Source organism: Trematomus bernacchii, unplaced genomic scaffold (assembly GCF_902827165.1).
Source record: "Trematomus bernacchii unplaced genomic scaffold, fTreBer1.1, whole genome shotgun sequence".
NCBI lineage: Eukaryota > Metazoa > Chordata > Actinopteri > Perciformes > Nototheniidae > Trematomus > Trematomus bernacchii.
In genome coordinates, this window is record NW_022987469.1 from 3,318,666 (window position 1) to 3,329,417 (window position 10,752).

General features: G+C 44.2%; 1 protein-coding gene across 2 annotated transcripts; it reads right to left on the reverse strand.

The window, feature by feature from the left end:
* Window positions 1–364: 364 nt before the first annotated feature.
* Window positions 365–10,473, reverse strand: znf831 (zinc finger protein 831). 2 transcript variants are annotated; one of them, XM_034144159.1, is made up of 5 exons: window positions 10,412–10,473; window positions 10,025–10,276; window positions 5,129–9,197; window positions 2,201–2,361; window positions 365–1,469 (listed from the first exon to the last, which is right to left on the reverse strand). In XM_034144159.1, exons 3-5 carry the CDS (start codon window positions 9,147–9,149, stop codon window positions 759–761), a joined length of 4,893 nt encoding a protein of 1,630 aa, XP_034000050.1. In that variant the 5' UTR covers window positions 9,150–9,197; window positions 10,025–10,276; window positions 10,412–10,473; the 3' UTR covers window positions 365–758. The 2 variants fall into 2 exon arrangements, with proteins under 2 accessions (XP_034000050.1, XP_034000041.1); XM_034144150.1 differs by lacking the exon at window positions 10,412–10,473 and having other exon boundaries at window positions 10,025–10,405.
* Between the last annotated feature and the right edge of the window lie 279 nt (window positions 10,474–10,752).

Consider the following 10,752-nt stretch of genomic DNA (forward strand, 5'->3'; position numbering starts at 1 on the left):
TACAGTGTGTAACACTCAGTGTGTGACAGTCAGTGTGTGAACACAGTGTGTGACAGTCAGTGTGTGAATAGTGTGTAACACTCAGTGTGTGAATAGTGTGTAACACTCAGTGTGTGACAGTCAGTGTGTGACAGTCAGTGTGTGAACACAGTGTGTGACAGTCAGTGTGTGAATACAGTGTGTAACACTCAGTGTGTGACAGTCAGTGTGTGAACACAGTGTGTGACAGTCAGTGTGTGACAGTCAGTGTGTGAACACAGTGTGTGACAGTCAGTGTGTGAATACAGTGTGTAACACTCAGTGTGTGACAGTCAGTGTGTGACAGTCAGTGTGTGACAGTCAGTGTGTGACAGTCAGTGTGTGACAATCAGTGTGTGAACACAGTGTGTGACAGTCAGTGTGTGACAGTCAGTGTGTGAACACAGTGTGTGACAGTCAGTGTGTGACAGTCAGTGTGTGACAGTCAGTGTGTGAACTCAGACACATCACAGCTGATTTCTGACAGTCAGAATTTCACAGTTATGAGTGAGCAGTTTTACTGTATACTTATAATAACAATTCACAATACCCACTTGCCTACTGACCTTCACATTTATAATGTTTTGATAAGCAATATATAGCCAAATAGTCAATGACAGTTTGAGATTGTTGTGTTTTTTTGGCGTTGGTCACTATCCTAACTCAGCCTTTAATCTTACTGCTGGCTCTGAAGAGAATATATGTGCTGCAGGTAAAAGTCCAAAAAGCATATGTGGACATTACAGCTCGATGATGAGCTTGCCTTCATCGTCACTGCTGCTGGTGTCCTCTGTGTGTTCCTGGCAGCTCTGCACAGGCCTCGCTCCGATCCCCGGCACACACTCGGCCGGCTGGTAGCCATGAAGCTGGGCACATCCGAAAACGCCCCCCCCACAAATACTGCTCTGCGCCCTGAGGTCATTCGCTGCTTTAACCACAGTGTCCTGATCATCCTCAGGTTGGAGGTGTGGAACAGGCTCTGATGGCAGCAATGCATTATGACCCAGCACCTTGGAGTTGGACACTTGGTTTAGCCCACTCTGACACTTGGTTAATTCAGAAGCAGAATAAGAGGCATGTTGGACGCTGATGCTGCTCTGCTTCTGGTCCTGCTGTGAAAATGTTCCTGTTTGCTGAGGGCTGGGTTGAATTGGAGACAAAGCATTTTGTCTTTCTGTTAATATGGTCTGTGCTTTGATACGTTGATTTGGATAAGATTCACATAAGCTCTGTGTTTGTTGGTCAAGAGTGCTGTCGGAGAAATAGAAGTTGTTCATTTCCAATGGGGCCTGTGGACAGTTGGAAAGGCTGGTCCCACTGCCGGAAGAGTGCAGAGTTTCTGACTTGATCTGTGGAGGGTACTCAGACATTCCTGAGTGTGTCTGGGGAGAACGCTGCTCAGAATGCCAAGAGTGTTTAAAGGCATTCCCCTTTACCTCTATGTCTTCTTCCTGTTCAAAAGAGAAGAGTATTACCGTGTTACAATCATAATCCTCACTCCATTGAAGCTTGTCATTTGCTTCCTGCATTTCTCAAGCTCTGCAAAGCTAAAGTGACAAAAATGATGAAAAAAGAATCCAAGGATTTGTTATAATAGTAAAGACTTGTGTAAGTGCTTTTCTTATAATGTGTTGCTGATGTGTTTATCTTTGGCAAGCATCTCTGTAAAGCCTCATAAATGATATCTCACTTGCCACTGTGTGTGGTTCTGTCAAATATATGTACGTTTAGAATATCTGTTCATTCATGTACATCTATTCAACTGCAGGCTTTTCCCTTCATATATTTACTGTGCTGCAAATAGATTAGACCAACATTATGTTACCCCCATTATACCTGAAACCTCCTCCCACATGATCCCAAGATCAGGATAGTGTGAATCTGTGAGGGATTGGTAGAAGGTTTAAGGATAATGAAACAATAGAAACTAAGAATGCTGGATGGGAGAACATCCTGTGCATTTGAAGTGTACTTGCTGTTAGCCTGTCTGTAGTTTAGCGTGGGTTTATGTTTAGTATATGTACACATGTGAAGAAGGAGGTAAGGAACCATAGAAAGGACAAGAGATGATTGGAAGTTGTTTGGGCTGTACATTTATGTGTGAGGAAACTCTGAAAGGGTGAGGATAACATAATTGTAGAATAAACCTGCATCAGCGAGCTGTGAACACATTCCATCTCACCTCTGACTTCGTCATATCTGGTGAACTTGTATGTGTGCAGTGTGACTTGGGCTGGTCTCTCTTGGTTCCTCCACTCTGCCGGGCCCCCCCCCGGCCCTGCAGGGAGCCCCCCTGCTGGGTGCTCTCTCCTGGGCCCATGGTCTGCGCCTCCTCTATCAGCCCTAAGGGAATGTAAAACTCTTAACGTAGAAACTATAACTGGTACAGATTTATTCTAAAGCACCAAAAAATACTTTATCATAATATATTATATTATTATTGTTATATATCTTATATCTATCTCATACTAACATCATATTACCAGTCCATCAACCAAATACAAGACAGCAATACATGTTCTTGTGGCAGACAGGGGCAGATGTGTCTTTATGGAAAACAAAGGGGCATGCGCTCTCTCTTTGAATTAGAATGGTCTGCTGCTGTAAGGAAATGACATCCTCCCCGGCCCACTCCTCTACACCTGTCTGCTATATGTTGGTGTCCAGTCTTTTCCGGACAACTAGGAACTTGATAATTGTCTGAAGTCCCAAACTTCTTAAAAAACGAGTGGCTACATTAGTCTTGTATGCAGGACGGGGTATAATGAAACTGTGAGGTTTGACAATGATTTCAGTTTGCCATGGAGAGATGTTTAAGCGAGAAATCTTTTGATTATTTGTTTGTAATAATAATTCCTGCATTTATTTGTTCAAATTGCAACAAAAAAACAGTGATCATACAGGGCCCTCTTGTGGTTAAAACTGGTTTCTCTCTTAGAATGTGTTGAGTCAAACCACTTAGTGAGAACTATCCCAGTGCAGTCTGTTCATAAGTATTATATAAAGTTGCAATAAAAGGTATGTCAACCCTTTGGAATTTCCTGGTTTGAAGCATGAATTGGTGATTAAATGTGATCTGATCTTCATGTAAGTCACAAGTAGAGACACACATAATGAGCGTAAGCTAATAATACACAAACATGTTTCATCTTTCATGTTTATTATGATGATATCATGATAAACTTAGAAATTATTATTTCCCTTGATGGTGGCAGGCTGTCCAGGCCCTGAGTCAGCAAAGCAGCCCCAAATCAAGATGTTTCTTGCACCGTACTTTACTGATGGGATGATGTTTACATGTTGGTATGTGGTAACGTTTTTCTGCCATACGTAGTGCTGCTTGTTCTTTTCCTTTAATGCAACCATAGTTTAATCAGACTAAAAAACATTTTCCCAGTATAGTTTTGTCGTTTTAGGCAAAACTTCAGGTGCACAGTGGTGTTATTTTGGAGAGCAGTGGCTTCCTCTGTAATGTTCTGCCATGGACATGCCTGACCAATGTTTTGCGTATAGTAGAATCATAAACTGAGAGGTTAACCGGATCCAATGATACATTTAAGCCTTCAGCTGTTACTCTAAAATACTTTTTTATCCGGACAACTAGGAACTTGATAATTGTCTGAAGTCTTAAAAACGATCATACAGGGCCCTCTTGTGGTTACTCTAAAATACTTTTTTATCCGGACAACTAGGAACTTGATAATTGTCTGAAGTCTTAAAAACGATCATACAGGGCCCTCTTGTGGTTACTCTAAAATACTTTTTAATCTCAATGACTATTTGGCGTTATGCCTTTGGATTCATCTTGGCTGGACGCGCACTTCTAGGGAGAGTATACCACAGTACTGAATCGTCTCCATTTATAGACAATGTGTGTAAATATGGACTGATGAATATATAAACTCTTGGAGATTAATTTGTAACGCTTTTCAGATTTATTCAAATCAACCATTTTTGTTTGTAAGTGTTCTGAGATCTGTTTTTGCGAGGCATGGATCAGCAGATGCTTCTTGTGAATGGCACATTTAAATGTTTGACAGATTTTTATAGAAGCTCCAAAACATTTCCAATCCTTTTTCACTGATTCAAAAAAAAGTTTGACAACTCCTAACTCAATTTACTTTCGTTAAAGTCTAGGGGTTCACATACTTTTTCCAACCTACACTGTGAATGTTTGAATGATTTATTCATAATGGACAAGAACAATACAATAATCTGTGCGCTATTAGTTCAAATGGATTGTGTTAGTCTACAATTGTGATTTAGATGAAGATCAAATCACATGTAATGACCAATCCATGCATAACACCAGGATATTCCAAAGGGTTCACATACTTTTTCTTGCCTACATGTATGTAAGTCACATTAGAGTTTTTTCTGAACCCCAGCACCCTGTGCAATGAAGATGAGGTCATGAGATGTTCACATTGTGGGTCCTCATTATGGTCTTCAGCAGGGAAAGCCTCTATCAGGGGGAAAAGTCATGTGGCAGGTGAAGAAAGGGACTGGCTCTAAAGCAGGGGTGTCCAACTCAAAACTCAAATCCGGCCCGCGACTTCATTTTATATGGCCCGCAAGAGCTTGCAAAGAATATAACACGTTTAATATACGGTTACATGTCGCTTTACAGAAGCTCATTGCCCATAAACTATATGTCCCACAATGCATCTCATTTTGTGACATGCGCACTGAAGAGACTTGCAATTATTTGCCCTAGACTTCTGCTTTCAGACGAAGTTGATTATGAAGTTATTACCCTATCCAATAATAAGCCAATGCAGAGGCAATAATGTAATTTAATACTTTATTTTATATATATTAGATATTTATGTATATTGATAAAGTCTTAAAGTTACAACCGGCCCTTTGAGTGCAACCATAATGCTGATGAAATTAAGTTTGAAACCCCTGCTCTAAAGGCTTGGTTGTCATGGCGATACTGAATGTTTTACTATCATTACATTTTCCCAGAATTCTGTGGCTGAACACTAATTGTCAGTTTTTTGCCATTCCTGTCAGTGTTTAATTTAAAATCAGATGTTCTCGACCACAAAGGGAAATCAATGACACATTCACACATTCTTAATTTGATTAAAATATTCACATATACCTGCAGCAGGGCTCTGATTTCTTCTGAAGACATCTGGAACGTCTTCAGGTCTTTCTACCTGGATACTAGAAGACACTGGAACAATCTGAGCGAGGGGTTTCTCTGAGTGGATTGAACTGCCTACATCCTGTGACAGCTCACTTTTCTGTGAAAGGTTCTGGGATAATGTGGTTTGCACTGGATAACTGCAGGAGATGGATGCTTGTGGCTTCAACTGTCTTGGATGTTCGCATTTATTGATTGAAGATGAAGAAAGTGACCCAGAAAGTTGATCAGCACATGCAGTTGCGGAGGCCTGGCCGGGATGGATTCTTCCACTATCTAACTTCCTGCTTTCATATGCAGAGGCATCCTCCACAGCTTTAAGTGTGCCTACATTACCTGCTTGATTGTTAAGTATGTTTTGTCTTTCTTGGCCCAGTCTCTCAGATCTTGTTTGAGAGGTCAGCCCACCGCGGCCGAGCCTCCGGTGCTCCTCAGCACAACAGTTCAGTGAAAGAGAGTGTTCCTCCTCGGAAGATTGGCCCCTTCCTGACTTGACATCGCTGAGTGAAGCAGCAGTTGACGTAACATTACCAGTGGAGCTTTGAGTCGCAGTGACCGTGTAACTTTTGTGTGGGCGATGCGACGGGCCTAGTGCTTCAGGATGTGTAGATTCAGCTGATGGTGTAGCCTGAGTGAAGTTTTTCTGTTCAGTCAGCTCTGCCTTCACAAATAGAATGGGCACTGGAGGTTTTATTCTCTTCATGTTAAGTGTGGGTAAAGACTCACTTTGTTCCAAATCAAAGTTTAGAGTCTTTTTCTGGATCACTTCCGGGAGTGTTGCTTCCACATCACATCTCTGTGAGAGGGCACTGACTGATTGCCTCTCGATTTGGGGTTCAATGAGAGCCAGCTGCTCGTCAGATATGATCTGGAGGCAGATCTGGAGGTCTGCTGTGTGAACATGAAACACATTCTGATCATCTGGCCGCATCTGGTCCAACGGTACAATGTGAGAAGGCACCACAGGGGGGTTTGAGCTGCCATATGCACTGTTTACAGAGCTGAAATGCTCTGATGCTGGCAAGAGTTGTGTGTGTGACAGAGGGGGGGGGAGGTTAGCCTGATTTTGTGATAGAGCTGTTATGGCAGCAGGAGATGACTGATTGTTTGCTGTGGTTAAGTAAGGAGTAGAATAACAGTGTGCAACCATAGGTGCAACAGGTCTGGGTAACAGTACAGACACTGAGCCCCCTGATGATTTGGATGACTGTATTGAAGTGCTGAATAATCCTGCCTGATAACTCTGCCGGCCGGCTGTGGTTGTTGTGGTTGATGAGAATTGCCTGTGCACTACAGCTACTCCAACTGTTTCACTTGGATGTAGTCTTTCAGCCTGACAAAGGGTTGTGGCTGTGCAAGTCAAGGGGATCTGCTCTGTGGAGCTGAGAGTATTTGTCTTCATGATATCCCAAGTTTGCTTTGGTGTGACGGGATGAACACTTTTCCTCCCAGAAGTTTTGAACGAGGCAAAGCTTTGCTTACTCTGACAGGGTGACAGAACAGAGTTGAAAGTACAGCCATCACTTCCTGTTGTTTTATCCACCCCATGCGGTGAAGGAATTGCACCAGATTCAGAATCATGAGGTAACTTTAGCTGGTATTTGGGCAGGAAGCTGGCCTTGGCAGTGGGGGGGTCGGCTGGTGAAGTGCTAACAGACAATGTATTTGCATTGATAATGCACGTGGGTGGAAGAGCTGCTTTGAGCGCCGTGTGTTTTTGAGTTTTTGGAGGGTCCATACAACTGAGATCTTTATCCTGCTGAGGTGTACTGCTACTGACAGAGTGTTTTTGAGTCGGTGTGTTAGGTTTGGTTTCCATCTCCAGAAGGCAAATAATTTTGTCATTAGTCTTCTTTTTTTTCCTGTCAGAGATAATATTGTCTCCACAGAGCTGCAATGTGGAGTCAAAATGTTTGTCTGCATCAATAATTCTTCCTGCTTCTGCTCTGCTCACACTGTCTGTTTGCTGGCTAACCAATGGTCCAATTGAAGAAACTGGCAGTACTGACAAAGACAGGTTTCTCCGAAGCGGTGTCCTGAGAGAGCTGCATGATGTATGAAGCTGGCTACTTTTTATATTCAAAACCTTTGCAAAGACAGGGGTTTCTGCAGGAAGATAGCCTGAATGGCACACTGTAGCACTGCTGCTTGTGAGGTTTATGGTTGAATCTGTTATTGTTACTGTCTCCTTATGAACTACTGACAAACTCTTTGGCAGGCCCCGCCCAACCTCCTGCACTGGGTTTGTGGGACATTTCCTGCCTTTGATAACGCTATCATCACCACCCTTTTCAGCATTGTAAAGCTTTTTGAATGTGCCTCCCCCATACATGTACCACTTGTTGTAGGCAAACTTCTGTGCTTTTTTCCTCCGGAACTTTCTGCTGCTTGGCTCTCCACAAATGTCACCACCGTCACCGTCGCAGCTGAGACTGCCGGTGCTGGCCTCCTCCACAGATGAACTTGTGAAAAGAGCGTCTGTTGCGTGGTTGCCATCTACGGCTGTCTGCCGGACCAGTGGGCGGTGGGGGGATGTATGCTGGTTCACAGGCTGAACAAAACCTGCCGGAGTGATTCTTACATAATCATTCTGATAGCAGGATGTTGGGCTGCTCCTGTCCGGCTGCAGGAGGGCCACACTGAAAGGGAGGGAGTGGCTGCGGATGAGGGGGGCATGCTCCACGGTGTTGGATCGCTGAGTGGGCACGGAGGTGTAGAAGTTGGGCTTCTTGTGTCTTTGTAACCCAACATTTGGAGCCTTACTGATCCTCATATCAAAGTGAAAGGAGTCCTTGTATGTGTACGGCATGGGGAGGTCAATGCTACCCTGCTGGGACAGAACTGTCTTTCGTGGCCTAACGTTTTCCAGCTGTTTGTCCTCCACAACAGCTGTGTTCTCTGAAATCAGCTTCGATATGTGCTCCTCTAGTGATTTCTGCTCCCTTGCCATGTATTTGTGTTCCTGTTCAGCCTGGCCTGGTCCTGAAGTTGTGTTTGTGCTGGTGGTGTCTTTAGGATACTCCTTAGTGGATTCGGTAAGGGAATCTATACTGTGGTCAGTTAAAAGGCTGCCGGGGCTTGGGTAGTGGTCCCCGCTCTCACTGAAGCCTGAGTCTGTGCTCTCATGGCTCTGGGATTTCCCTCTGGATACAGAGCTCTCCCACTGCTTGGAGAACAGAGTGGCTTCTTGTCTCTGAAGGGGAAGATGTCGACTGGCAGTCAGTGGAGGTTTCTCATTTTCCGTCCTCTGTTTTTTTATTGTTACCTTTGCACATTCATTTTCTTCTGACTTCTGACCTGCATGGGTCATGGCATTCTGTATACCGACAGAACCCTGCGTCTGTACAGAGAAGACCTTTGCAGTACTGGCCGGGCTGTTGGTGTCAGCAGGTGTGGCATCCTGTTCCATGCTGCTGGACTCCCCGCTCCGCTCGTCCAGAGACGGGCTGGAGGTACAGGTCTCTCTGGAGCCGGACATGCTGTCCAGACTGCTCATGCTGCTCTGCTCTGACTCAGACCAGAGGCGAGCATGAGCCTGAGTACGCTTATGTTTGTAGAGGTTGCTCTGAGTTTTGAAAGAGACTCCGCAGGTGGTGCAGGGATACGGCCGCTCCCCGGTGTGGCAGCGGAGATGCTTCTCCAGCACACTGGGCTTCATACAGTCCCGCCCACAGTGAGAACATACATGTTTTCCTGTAGACTTGGGTCTGGCTGCAGGAGCAGCCGCGGGCAGACTCAATGACTGACACTGCAGTCCTCCAGTAATATGGAGTGTGAGAAAGGGAAGTGTCTCCTTGGAGTAAAGCGGCGGCATGGCCACATGCAGTGTGGCTGGCTCTCGGGGAGCTGCAGGAGGCACTGCTTGGATGTAAACCGCCGTCAGTGGAGCCCGGAGGTCCATCCTTCCCTCTCTCTGCTCTGCGACTGTGCTGATGTGCACTGAAGCACTCTGCAATCCTGGCTTGCCAGTCTCCATGGTAACCCTGCTGCTGTCGTGATGTACCAGATCGAGGTCTGCAATTACCTGTAAGATAAGAACAGTTTGCATTAGACCTCTGCTGTGCCTCAGATCAAACATTGCAATCGATTTTAGCCAAGATGCTAGTTGCTCATAAGGAGGATATTAGTGTTGTGTTTTGGAGAGTATTTGCATATAGCATCATCAGAAAAGAAGACAGGAGCAAAGCACCATATACATATACAAAAGCAACTAATGATAACATATATGCAATATTGTTAGGATAGATGGCTGATATGGCAATCAAAACAATTGGAATTGTTCATGTGTATAACAACCAGAAAGACATTTCTACAGCACCAAAAGAAACATTTAAATGTTAGCAATAATATTCATGTTACAGAGCGCGGAGAACAATTGAGGCATTCAAATCCGTGCTAAGTAATTTTAAGAGCAGGCTGTGCAGGAATACAACTCTTAAGATGTGTTTTGTATGCAGGCATAGAAATGTATATATGCAGTACAAAGAGAGAGGGAGGGACGTAGGAGAGGGGCGAGGGACTGAGATCTGACATTCGTACATAAGAAGCTTTCATCTCCCAAATAAAGTGTCAGCCGACAAAAGCCTTTGGTTAGGGTTTAAAAAGAGGCAAAACTTGTTCTGAAAACCAGCCTCTGCTATAGCAAGAACACACTTTAACAAAGCTGTAACCAAAAAGCAAACATCTCTGGACTCATTTCTTGTTTCATTCTGTCTCTATTAATTTGATTTATAATTATTCATCTTATGAGGGAATGAAATAGAAAATACCTGATGGTGTGTAGGCAAGAATAAACCAAGATACCAGAACACAACTGAAAACTGTGAAATCAATCAGTGAGAAGTCACTTACCTTAATACTCTTCAATCAGCAACAGACGTCTGACTTAGAGAGTGCTGAACACTGAACAGCCCCATCCTCAGTGTACCTGCTCAGGCAATCTGTTCCTCTCTCACAGCTCTTTCATGTCAACTGCTTCTTGTTGAGGAAGCGGAACAAATGCAAATGAGAGAGAAGATGCACTATGAAAGTGGTGAGGCAGAGAGGAGGAGAGTGAGTGAAGGAGAAGGGCTGGCTGAGTGTTTGGCTGTCAAGCAAAGGCTTCTAGAGGACAAGTTGAGAAAATAGATTACACAGTGTGATCAGCAGGAGAGCCTGAAGAGTTGGATGATGATCAGGTTGTGCAGAAGTGAAAGCGACTGCTTGGCAAAGGAAGTGCAGTGACAGTGGCGAGCTTACCTTCAACAGTCACGTGGGCTGACTGACTGACTTTACCGCTAACAGTTATATGCTTGCTCCCCCACCTACCTACTTCCTCCCACACACTAGTTGATACACCCACAAAGACAAGGGTGCAGCAAAGCTAATGTTGATGTGGCTGCTTTTCCTTATGTGCACTGCTCTCATTCTCTCAGGCAGAGAACAGATGGATGACTTGTGAGTTGCTTGAGTAAAACTCATACCTCAAGCCCCATTACACCATGTAGTACACCAGGTCATACAGCACATGCTTATACATGTGTCTATTATGAGTCAAATTTATTTTCTGCACTTTAGAAACACAATACAGATGGACTTGC